This window comes from Leucoraja erinacea, chromosome 21 (genome assembly GCF_028641065.1).
Source record: "Leucoraja erinacea ecotype New England chromosome 21, Leri_hhj_1, whole genome shotgun sequence".
Classification (NCBI taxonomy): Eukaryota; Metazoa; Chordata; class Chondrichthyes; order Rajiformes; family Rajidae; genus Leucoraja; species Leucoraja erinaceus.
Genome location: NC_073397.1, coordinates 11,692,098 through 11,704,647, shown reverse-complemented (window position 1 = coordinate 11,704,647; position 12,550 = coordinate 11,692,098). Strand labels below are relative to the sequence as shown.

The 12,550-nt window shown below is 43.1% G+C and overlaps 1 protein-coding gene across 1 annotated transcript in view; it reads right to left on the bottom strand.

Annotated features, from left to right (window-relative positions):
• Positions 1 to 12,550, bottom strand: part of LOC129707249 (transcription initiation factor TFIID subunit 4-like) — an 85,719-nt gene that overhangs the window by 37,763 nt on the left and 35,406 nt on the right. Inside the window, exon 2 of the mRNA XM_055652129.1 lies at positions 4,307 to 4,461. Within this exon, the coding sequence (XP_055508104.1) occupies positions 4,307 to 4,461 (155 nt within the window). The remainder of the gene's footprint in view (positions 1 to 4,306; positions 4,462 to 12,550) is intronic.

The following is a 12,550-nucleotide window of genomic DNA, read 5'->3' as shown; positions in this document are numbered from 1 at the left end:
GAAAAGTGAACAAGCTCCTGGTTGTGAGCCACCCAACACATTTGACTCTGAAATCATGACTCAAAGTAGATTCTACATTGTATATTCGACTTGCCTGGTCAGCAAAAAAAGCTAATCTGTGTCAACTGATCTAATTGCTCAAATGAGATAAATATATTGGAATATTTTAATGGGAATCCAACACAAAACATTTTTAAGACTACATTTTAAGAAACATAGACTTCAAAATAAGACTTTTTGCAGTTGTGTATGTAATTCTTAAGGGACTATTTATTCACGACGCATATAACACGGTTACACATTTTCAAATGATTTCAGCATGCAATAGGATAACTTATGGGCCTGTCCCACAGGGGATTTTTCAGCCGACTGTCATGTTGCCGGCAGTCGCCTGAAAAACCAACAACTGGAGCGGTGACTGTCAGAGTGGAACACACACACAAACACATCGCTTCCTTCACCAGCCCTTTATGCAGGCGGGGGACAGGGCAAGTGCGGGACAGGGCAAGCGGGGGAGCAATATCTAAAACAATTCACACGGTGCAAAGCCAAGGTGATACAGACACACACCTGATGACCAGGAAGGTTGGTGCTGTAATTAAGACGGCTAGCACAGTGTACGGTAAGTCCTTTAAAAGGTGGGGGGGAGGGGAAGGGGAGAGAAGGTGGAGACAACTTTTAATAAGCCAGAGATACATGGCTGTAAAGCTCGGCGGACATTTAACATTACCGGTCGTTATCCTTGGTTCTGAAAACTACTGCTTAACTTTTTTCCCACAATGAGCCAATGAAATTCACTGGTCAGCACCAGCTACAACCTACGAGAACCTCCGAGAACCTTCAGCCTCCTGGCCACCCACTAGGACTTCCTGGCGACCCACCTACGGCACGAGAAATCTCGCTGTTCTCCATGGCTTCATTCTAGTCGGCACTAATTTTACAACATGTTGCAAAATTTGTGGTGACCATAATAAGGCCGCGACTAGTTCCCAGAATGCGGGAACTCCTCGCGACCATGAAGGCGACTCCCCGGCAACTACCCGCGAACATGTGGCGACTGCATAGTCTCCTGCAGTCGCCTAAAAAATCGTCTAAGTGGGACAGCACCATTACTTGTGTAACTATTTGTATCATTGAGGGCTATTAAGTTACCCCTAAAAGTTACTGATCATGAAATTTGATATACCTTTATTAAAGATTTTATTATTAATGAACCAAGTCAAACTTAGATAATAATGATCAAGATTAAAGGCTATTTAAAATGTCAAGAAAGCATAGTTTAGATTTGTAGACTTAAATGTTACAACATTTACAGCTACACTGAAAAGGAACAAAGTGTAGTTGTGTAATGCCAGAATTAGCTTTAAGTGAAGCCTACTGCATACAACACCTGCAAAGTGGGTTTGGTTACGATAGCACTGATCTATCAAACAATCTAATACACATTTCTAAGAACATGCTAAAATTATTCTAGATGATTGCTTTAAGTAATTTAAAACTTTTTTTTTTCAGAACCAGAGAGTTTTCGATGGCATGTAAAGATCGTAACAATCCATGTCAATTGGTTATTACTTCATAAGCATGAGCGGAAAAGAATAGATAATTTTTATTTTAAAATCAAATTTATTGTCATGTGCACTCAGGCTGGAGCTATGTTGGAGATGGAGATGAGCCATGCCTCTGTGAAGCAGAGTACAAAACAGGCCCACATGTCCCTCTGATGCAGCAACATTGCTTTCACGCCTTCTATTTTGTTCGATAACGATTGTACATTGGCCATAAGGATGCTCAGGAAAAATATGATGTACCCAGCCTAGGTTTTAAAAATATGATTAATCCCATTACAGACAACTTTCTGGTAAATTAAATCATTTTTACTCAGCACCATTATAGTGCCAAACCTTTAGTAGTTTGCATCCCACAAACAGCGTCTTTCCTCGAGACTTTCATGTTGTCAATTTGCAGATCACTTGGGGAAATGATAAGATACACTGGGTATCGCAGATAATGTCAAGATAATAGCTTGACATTGTAATGATCCTGCAGGGCCCAAGAGAAAATTTGACATGGAATTATCCAAACAAATAAAACACTCTGGGGAAAGAGATTTCAGTGGAGTTCTTTTCAGAGAAGAAAGTGAATTTGCAAGGATATCAGAGATCTATTTTTAAGTCCAAAACAAAGTGATTAAGTTGGAAAACCAAATGTGCAAGATAGAGATCTAAAGATTGTATTTTTATTCAGTTAAAGAAACTCTGTGCAGCATTATGTATTCTTTACATATTCTATAATTTCTTATTAAAAATCAAAAGGCTGCAGATGGAAATAAAGACAAAAAAGGCTAGAAATCACAATCAGTCAGACAACAGGTGTGGAAAAAGTAGATTTGACATTTCAGGTCGATGACTTATTTCTCTTTCCGCTGTCTGATCTGCTGAAGATTTCTGTAATTGTTTTAAAATTTGTATCACTCATCTGTGTACCATTGAGAAAGGTGCACGGTCAAGTAGATTGACAATTAGCATTCAGAAAGTAATTATGTTTCTCAACTCTTATCAGATGATTTTTTTAAAGTTTGCATTATGAAAATGTTATTTACTTTAATTTCCTGGGATTTTCTAACATAAATTACTATTGCAGAATCACCTGCAAATATCCAGACTTCTATTTCCTATTTTTAGCAAATTTTTATTGTACTCACTTTAGTTTAGAGATACAGCGCCGAAAGAGGCCTTTTGGCCCATCAAATGCACACTGACCAGCGACCTCTGCACACTGGCACTTTCCTACATACGCTGGGGACAATTTACGAAAGACAATTAACCTGCAAATCTGTACGTCTTTAGACTGTGGGAAGAAACTGGAGCACCCCGAGAAAACCCACGTGGTCACAGGGAGAACGTACAAACTCCGTACACAAAGCACCCAGTCAGAATCGAACCCTGGTCTCTGCTTGACATAATGCACCAACTTTACTGCTGTGGCACCTTGCCACCCTTGCTTATAACACAAAAGGAAGCTATTTCATCCACGGGGCTGTGCTGACACTCAAGTTCAAGTTTGTTTATTGTCATGTGTCCCTGTATAGGACAATAACATTCTTGCTTTGCTTCAGCACACAGAACATAGTAGGATGCTATCCCATTGCATCGTACTCCCCTCTCATTCCCCAGTACTCGACAACTTATTCTCTTTCACACATCAACTCACTTTCATTAACTTTTGATTTGGGTTATCATTAGCTTACATTAAAGGGCAGCTAACAGCAAATAATTTACCAAAGGTTTTTTGGGATGTGGCTGCAAACTGAACTGCTGGAGGAACTCAGGAGGTCAAACAGCATCTGTGGAGTGAAATGGACAGATGACCTTTTGGGTCAGGAATCTTCTTCAATCAGATGAAGGGTCTGGAACTAAAAAGGTTGTTTGTCCATTTTCCTCCACTGATGCTGTCTGACCCACCTCAAGCACTTCATTTTATTAGCTTTCAATTTCAGCACTTGCCGGCTCTTGTGCTTTCAGCGACCAAAATAAACCATGTAAGTCAGAGACAATGTGCACACTCCGTACAGGCAGTGCCCAACGTTGAGATTTTGATATTGGGTCCCTAAGTTGTCATTCTTTTAAGATCAGAAAGACAATATGAGCAGTTGATTAATGTGCTTAGTTTATAAACAATAAGGCTCTGGTAATCTTCCTGTGCAGGGTAGAACATATTTGGTTTGCCCTCATCAAGTAAATATAGTAAATAAGAGAGAGGGGAAGAGCAGCAAATCCCAACTGGAACTCTATTAACAAATCAATTCATATAATAATTGGATTTTGAGTATTACGTTTTAAATCACCAGGATCTTTTGTGAGGAACCCCCACTTCCTGGCAGTTAATGCTGATACATTCAAACAAATTATTGGCAAAACTATTTTCCATCATTCATTCGTTTAATACTATTTTGAAAGCAAATATTTTGTAATTTTATCAATAAACGTAAAATAAACTTAAAATAAAAGTCAGTATTATGAGTGTTCAATTAGAAGTCTCAAACTTATTTTCCAGGATACAATGCATATAAGTTAGGAAAATGTTTTAAAAATTAAAATTAACTTACATTTTGCGTTGATACCAACAGTTGTGTGTACTTCACATTCAGACAGGTCTATAGAATATTCTGGGAGATTGCACTACCTTAATATTTTTGACAATTAAAAAGGAATAAAATGTAATGGCAAAAGTTAAGCAGGCTACGTCGTACCAAAATAACTGGACAAATCCAGTTTCCGAGCATGCTGCCGAGGCGTCTTTATCTTACCTGTACAGTTGAAATCTGAACTGGAGGAGCACTTGTAGGTGTGGCAGATCGTGAAGTGAGTGTCCCTTGAGACTGAGCTTGTGACTGCATCTGCTGAAGAGCTTGCTGAGGAATCAATATCAACTGCCCGCTCTCGCTCCGAACAAGGACCATTCCTGGACATAGAAAAAATATATATTTAGAAGTCCTATTTACCAAGATTCCAAATATAGGATATTTTCCTCCATTTTCTATCCTCGGCAAAATCTGTATTGGTTTGAGCAAGGTTGGCTTTCTCCAAAATGTCATTAATCAAAACCTCCCTCCACCACTCACAAAGAAAAGGAACTGATACCATCTTGGACGATTTGTAGTGTCACAATCTCAGGAAATCCCCATGTACTTCACAGATAATTAACTACTTTTTAAGCATAAATTACTAGAGACAAATGTGATACCAATTTGCACAATGCAAAGTTCACAAATAGCAAATGCGATAAATAAACAGCTGGTAAAATGTTACGTTAATGGGCGAGCGACCTACTGTTCTTTTGAGAAAATTATATGGAATCATTTACATCCACACAAGTTTATAGGTAGGAAATTCAAGTGGATAATACTGCAATATGCAGTGGAAAATGTATTTCCATAATAAAGTCCACTTCTGATTCATTTAACTTAATTCCGTCTGACAGAGTACTTCCTGTGACTTATGACCTTTGCCAGCATGTACAAAATCTCCTGACAAGATGGCGGCGCTGCCTTAGCAGCTGCGGCTCGCCTGCAGTCCGTTTGTTTTTTTCTTTTTTTGTTGTTCTTTTGTCTTGTTTTCGTTAATATTTGGTTTATTAGGTTGTGTATGTGTGTGGGTGGGTGGGTGGGTGGGTGGGGGGGGGGGGAACGTATTTTGGTCTCTTCCTTCGGGGGGATGCGACTTCTCTTGTCGTATCCCCCGTCTCCGCCTGCGCCGAGGCCTAATAGCGGAGTTGGCGGCCTCGGAGCTGGGGCAGCGTTCTAGCGGCTACCTGACCTCGGAGCTGTGGCGTTCCAGCGGCAGCGGCGGCCCGACCTCAGAGGAGTGGGGACGCTATTGGGGACGCTATCGTCGGGAGCTCGCAGGTCACAGATTGGTGACCTGTTTTTCCGGAGCTCCCGCAACAACAGCTTCGTCCGCTGTTATGGAGGGCGGCAGCTTCGGCAGCTTTGACCACTCTGGGCCGCGGAGTTTGAACCGGCCCGTTCGCGGTGCTTGGTTTCAGCCGCGGGACTGATTTACCATCGCCCAGCGGGGTCACAACATCCGAAGCCTGGATCGCCTCGGCGCAGAGGGAGAATAAGGAGGGAAGAGACAAAGACTTTAAGATTTTTGCCTTACATCACAGTGAAGAGGTGCCTGGTGAACACACTGTGGTGGATGTTAATTTGTGTTTAATGTGTGTTTTTGTCATTTTTATTATATGTGTATATGTATGACTGCAAGGCAACGAAATTTCGTTCAGACCGAAAGGTCTGAATGACAATAAAGGCTACTTTTGACTTTGACTGACCAATATTCCTCCCCAAGCATTGCAAAGATACTTAGATCAAATTGCCCAAGATGTGCCCGCGGAGTTGAACGCTTCCGACAAGTAAACACATTATTGGCACTCATCTTATTTCTATCCACCTCCCACCCCTCTCTAATCGAAGTACCATTTTATTAGAATGCATCACAGCATGGTTAGGGGAACCGCTCCACCCAAGACTGCAAGAAATTGCAGAGAATTGTAGTCCTGACCATCATACAAACCAACCTCCCTTCTACTGACTCCATCTATACTTCATGCTGCCTCGGCAAGGCTCCCAGCATAATCGAGGATGAGTCTCACCCCAGACACTCCCTCTTCCCCCCTCTCCCATCAGGCAAGAGGTACAGAAGTGTGAAAACGCACACCTCCAGATTTAGGGACAATTTCTTCCCAGCTGTTATCACGGCAACTGAACCATCATCCTATCACCAACTAAAGAACAGTCATAACCCACCAACTACCTCATTGGAGACCCTTGGACTATCTTCAATCAGACTTTACAGAACTATCTTGCACTAGACGTTATTCCCTTTATCCTGTATCTGTACACTGAACAGCTTGACTGTAACCATGTATAATTTTTCCATTGTGGATAGCATGCAACAAAAACCCTTTCAGTGCACCTCAGTACATGTGACAATGAACTAAACTAAAACTAACTAAAGTACCACTAGCAGCAACCTTCCCACTGATCCATGTTATCTTGCATAGTGCGGTGGCAGTGAGCCTGTATTCAATAGCACTATTCCCATCAAATGCTAGTCGCCAAGCCAAGCTCCCCAAATCATCTACACATTTGACTAGACCTGGAGTGCTGCACACCCAAGTACATTACAAGCAATTTGAAACTTCTGAACCTCAGTCTATCGTTGCAGCAGTTTGCCAATGCACTGGAAATCTGTTACACCAGCTTCAGAATTGTTTTCCTATTCCACCCCCCCACCCCCCCCCCACCCTGCTGCAAACTAGAGTCACAACCTATTAAAGGTTGAAGAGCCCACCGTCAGTTCTGTAGAGGATTGGAATCCCCTGTGACAGCTCTTCACCAATAAGATGAAGTATGGCAGTAATGAAGATGACAAACAGGGTGGGTGCGATGATGCATCCCTGTTTGACCCCCGTTTCCACAGTGAAGGGCTTGGACTCAGAGCCGCAGTTGCTGAGCATTGTGACCGACATGCCATCATGTAGAAGCCTCAATATTCTGATGTACTTGTCGTGACAACCGTACCTTGAGAGTATGCTCCAAAGAGATGGCGGTCTACCGAGTCAAATGCCTTTGTCAGGTTTATGAAGGCCATGTACAAAGGCTGCCTTTGTTCACGGCATTTTTCCTGGAGTTGGCGTGCTGTGAATATCATGTCTGCTGTACCTCTGGATGGGTAGAAGCCACACTGTGATTCTGGGAGTACCTCCTCAGACAGTGGTAGAAGTCGGCTTCCGAGGACATGAGCTAGGACTTTGCCTGTTGTTGACTGGAGCGAGATGCCCCTGTAGTTTCCACATTCAGCGTTGTCCCCCTTCTTGAAAATGGTCACTATTGGAGCCTCCCTGAGTTCTGAGGGAAGTTCTTCTTTTTCCCAGACCTTGCTGAGTAGCGAGTGATTGTCCACCTTCGTTTATGATCTCATCTGGGATCCCATCTGGACCGGTGGCTATCAGTAAAAGTTCAAGCTGTGGAAGGACAAGTTACTTTTGACATAAACTCTAGATTTCCATATCTAACTATATACTGAGATTTTCAGTAGTAGTTGTCAGATTTTATTGATTACTAGACTAAGTGGAACCCGTTGGGTCCCAGCGTCACACGGGAGGGCTGGTCCCCCAACGCAATATTCCTTCTCTCCACCAATTCCAATATTGGTGGCCAGTGGGGGGGGGGGGCTTTCTGGAGTGCTAGTATGGGTGTTGTGGGCTGAAGGGACTGGTTTCCAGAGGGCTAGTATGGACATTGTGGGCCAAATGGATTCTTGGGCTGGCGGCTCAGTCACCCAAGCCTGTCGTGTTGGCAGCTCACTCACTCACGTCTGGTGGGCTGGCAGTTGACTCACGGCTATTCCTTGAAATTCCATTTCAAGCAGGGTGCAAGGCCACCAAATTCAAGTGCAGTTTCGTACCATTTCAAGCAGAGTTCAAGGCCACTAAAGACAGTGAGTCATGACCTCACCCTCCTCCATCTTGCAGAGACTGAGCCACGCCCTGACCTCTGGGTTTTATAGTCCCTCCCACCTCAAGGTGCATGGCCTTCGTGGCGTGATTGATAGGAGAGAGACTCTCAACATTTTTTAAATAACTCTTTTATTTTTCATCGATGGGAAAAATCCTCGGCACCTGATGAGCGGAGGGGAACTCTGAGTAAGATGGCCAAAAATCACAGCCACACGTGGTAGCGGTTGTTTTCTAAAATCAATATAAAACGCAAACAGGAAATGGTCAAGATTAGACTTTTAATTATATAGAAGGCAAGGCAACTTTAATTAGGCAAGACAGCTTTAGCACTTCCAAACCAAAGGCAACACAGCTTTAGCATTTCCAAACTAAAGGCAACACAGCTTTAACATTTCCAAACTATATTTTCAAACCACATTAAGGGCACTGACAGGTCAGTAAAACCACTCACAGTTTAGTAGACATGTTCAGTGTTATTCACAGCTCAGACTGAGAGACGTGACCCTCTCGCTTCCCCCATCTTGCAGAGACTGACTGAGGCACTCAACACTTCTGGGTTTTATAGTCCCTCCGGAAGGGGCGTGGCCATCAGGAGAGAGAATCTCAACATTTTTTAAACACAAATAACTCTTTTATTTTTCATCAACGGGAAAAATCCTCTTGTACTGTGCAGCGGAGGGGGACTGAGTAAGATGGCCAAAAATCACAGCCGTAAGTGGCAGCGCCTTTTCTAAAATCAATATACAGAACAACAGGATGTGGTCAAGATCAGACTTTTAGTAATATAGATTAGATTTGGTAAATTTTGACTTTTGCTTTATAATTTCAATAAAATAGTCAAGTCTTGAGCATTTTTATTTTGTGCCTTCAATCTTCAGAATTGCACAACATTAAGTGTGTGGAGGCGGAAAATCTATCATTGTATGTACATATGTAGCCTGTGATCGCATGTCAAAATACAAGGACATAAGCAGAAACTGGTAAATCCAATCTACTTTGTGCTTATTTTAAAACGGAAAGAACTAGTTTTAAATGACCGCACCAGCATGCTTGTGGCAGTGTTTCCCTGTAAGAACAGTGCATCACAGGTGCACCTTATAATTTGACAAACAATGGTTTGGGGACAGAGTGGGAAGCAGCTCAAGCTCTGTACTGCTGCTAAATCATGCACCATCAGCACTCGAGGAGGAGGTGGTCTTAGTTCTTGTTAACGCTCATTGGCAAGGATGCCTTCTTCAAGCTATCCACGACTCTATCCGCAGAGCCAATGCACGGGCATCCATCAAGCCGAGAAGATGTTCAAGGCCCAGCTCTCTGATCAAAGACCACCAGGGGCACCAGGGAGATGGCAGCCCTGCCGGCAGTCTGTTTGTCTTTTCACTCTTTATGTTATTTTTTAGTTTGTTAAATGTTTTTGTTTTAATGCTCTTTGGTTTGTTTTATGTGGGGGGGAGGGGGTAGGGGATCAGGGAATTTTTTGTCAAGTTCCTACCTTGCCGGAGATGTGATCAATTTTCGGATCACATTCTCCGGGCTCTGCGGCCTACCATCGCTGGAGCTGGAAGCCTCCTCGGACTGTCGTGAGCCCCACCGCGGGGCGCGGACTTAACATCGGACTGGGATCGCTCCCATGGCAGAATCACCATCAAGGGCTCGCCGTCTTCGAGTGAGGCCGAGTCGGGAGCTTCAACGTCGCGGAAGGTTCGACCAGCCCTGACGCGAGGTTTGATCGTCCAGCGCGGGGAGCGGACATCCCCCCCAACGCAGGAGCTGATCGCCTCGACGCGGAGGGCCTGAACGCCGCAGGCTACGGGAGTCAAGATCGTCCCGTCAACGGGGGCTCGAGGCCCACGACCGAGGAAGACTTGAACTTTATTTCTATCACAGGGAGGAATGTGTAGGAGTCACTGTGGTGGATGTTCATGTTAAAATGTGTTTTTGAGTGTTCGGTTGAGTGGTATTAATTGTATGACTGACCTGGTCAATAAAATTCCTCGTATGTTGCAAAACATACTTGGCGAATAAGGTGTGATTCTGATTCTGATCTTATCTATACATTATTAAAACTCACATTTTGTTTGCGTGCGTGCGAGTGAGCTCAAGGAACTACGCCAAAACAGTACACGAGAGCACAAAATTATTTGCACAACCTTACTCACCATTAACATGTGGTCGTTTGTATCAAGTTTCATTCAGATTGATGTTATATTTCATGTTATCATATTTTTAAGTTTACTAAATCCACTTTGATAATCACCGCCCCTTCCTGCACCATCGCGTCTTTACTGAAGCTGAGCGTGGCCAGCGGAGGTTTCCAACCAGATTTTTGGAGGGACCCCAAGCAGCAGCAATGCGTCGTAGACCAGCCCCCCTCTCCCCCATGGCTCTTCCCTGTCTTTTCACCGCGCTCACTCCCCCCGCCATGGAGAGTAGCGAGAATTCTCATGCCATGGGTGGGTTGCCAGGAGGTCAGAGTGGGTTGCCAGGAGGTCGAAGGTAGTTGGAGGTTCTCGTAAGTTGTAGCTGGCACTGACCGGTGAATTTCATTGGCTCATTGGGAAAAAACCCCCATAAGTAGCAGTTTTCAGAACCAAGGATAACGGACCGGTAATGTTAATGTCCGCCGAGCTTCACAGATGTGTATCTCTGGCTTATTAAAAGTTGTCTCCCCCATCGCCCCCTCTTTTAAAGGACTAACGTGACCCTTCCCGTACACTGTGCTTTCACCGTCTTAATTACACTTTACAGTCGCCTAAAAAATATCGCCTGTGGGACAGGCCCATAAGAGACATTATCCAAACCTTAGATCTACCAAAATCAACTGTTTGAAAAATTATTAAGAAGAAAGTAAGCACTGGTGAGCTTACTAAATGCAAAGGGACTGGCAGGTCAAGGAAGACCTCCACAGCTGATGACAGAAGAATTCTCTCTATAATAAAGAAAAATCCCCAAACACCTGTCAGACAGATCAAAAACACACTTCATGAGTCAGGTGTGGATTTGTCATGACCACTATTCGCAGAAGACTTCATGAACAGAAATACAGAGGCGACACTACACTGGTTCGCCGCAAAGATAGGATGGCCGGGTTACAGTTTGCCAAGTAGTATTTAAAAGAGCAACAGATCTGGAAAAAGGTCTTGTGAACAGATGAGACGAAGATCAGAGAAGCAGAGCAAAGTATGGAGGAGAGAAACATAGAAAATAGGTGCAGGATAATTTTGTATAAACACTGCTGTAATTTCTACATGGTGAAACCAAAATGTATAAAAATGGCCTTTATTAGAATCTGACTGTGCACTTCAACCACTTTTTTCTATTACAAATCTCAAATTGTGGAGTAGAGGCAAATAAATAAGCAGATTGGTTTCGGCCCGAAAAGTTGCCTATTTCCTTTGCTCCATAGATGCTGCTGCACCCGTTGAGTTTATCCAGCACTTTTGTCTACCTTCAATTTTCCAGCATCTGCAGTTCCTTCTTAAGCGCAAATAAATAAATGATGGGTCTTTGTCCCAAACATTATGGAGGGCACTGTGTGTCCTCTGGTTCTCGATACCCCTACTCTGGGGAAGAGACTGTGCATTTACACAATCTACTCCTCTCATGATTTTGTACATTTCAATATGAACACCCCCTCCTCCCTTTCACTCCAAGGTATGGAGTCCTAGTCAGCTCAACCTGTCCCTGTAGCCCAGTCCCTTGACTCCTGGCAATACCCTCGTAAATCCTCAGATGTAGCTTGAATTAGAAGACTTATGTTATGGGGAGATGGGATAGGCTGGATTTGTTTTCCCTGGAGTGAAAGAAGTCATGAGGTTGAGAGAAATATACGAGCTCCCTGGGTTACAAATGACCCGACTTATCAAAACATATTTTACATAAATTCTCCCACACATTTTAAAGCATTTTTCAAACTAGTAATAATGATAATATAGTTCATGGTATTCAATAATGGCTGGATACCATTCCATTAGTTTAATTATGGTTGGTGTAAGGGTGGTTATTCAATGAAATAGTTATTGCAAGCATCTGTGGAGAAATAGTTTACAGTAGCAACAGAAAATGGACATTGCTGACCTCTGAAGAAATTGGCTTAGACAGTTCTTAGGAATGGAATCCTCACCTAATCAGGAACTGCCAGTATTGAGGTGTAGATAGGTAAGATAGTCAAATACTTTTTTCACTGGTAGATGTATCAAAAACAAGTGGGCATGGGTTTAAGGAAGAGGTCTGAGGAGAACGTTTTTTTTCCCTTATACGGAGTATGTTTTATATTTTGAATGCAGTACCCAGGAAGTGTTTATGATTGACCCACAGCAACACCATCATGGTAAAAATCAATCTTTATTCCATAGGCAAACAGGAACATTCAAACAGCCATCTAGCACTGCTGGCTTGAGGGGGACAGAGGGGGACAGAGGGGGACAGAGGATTAGTAGGGCATATTGTAAAACACCTGTATAAGGTGCAGCATTTATTACTTTACTGCATATGTAAGCACATAAAACTAAACGGGTCATACACAGTT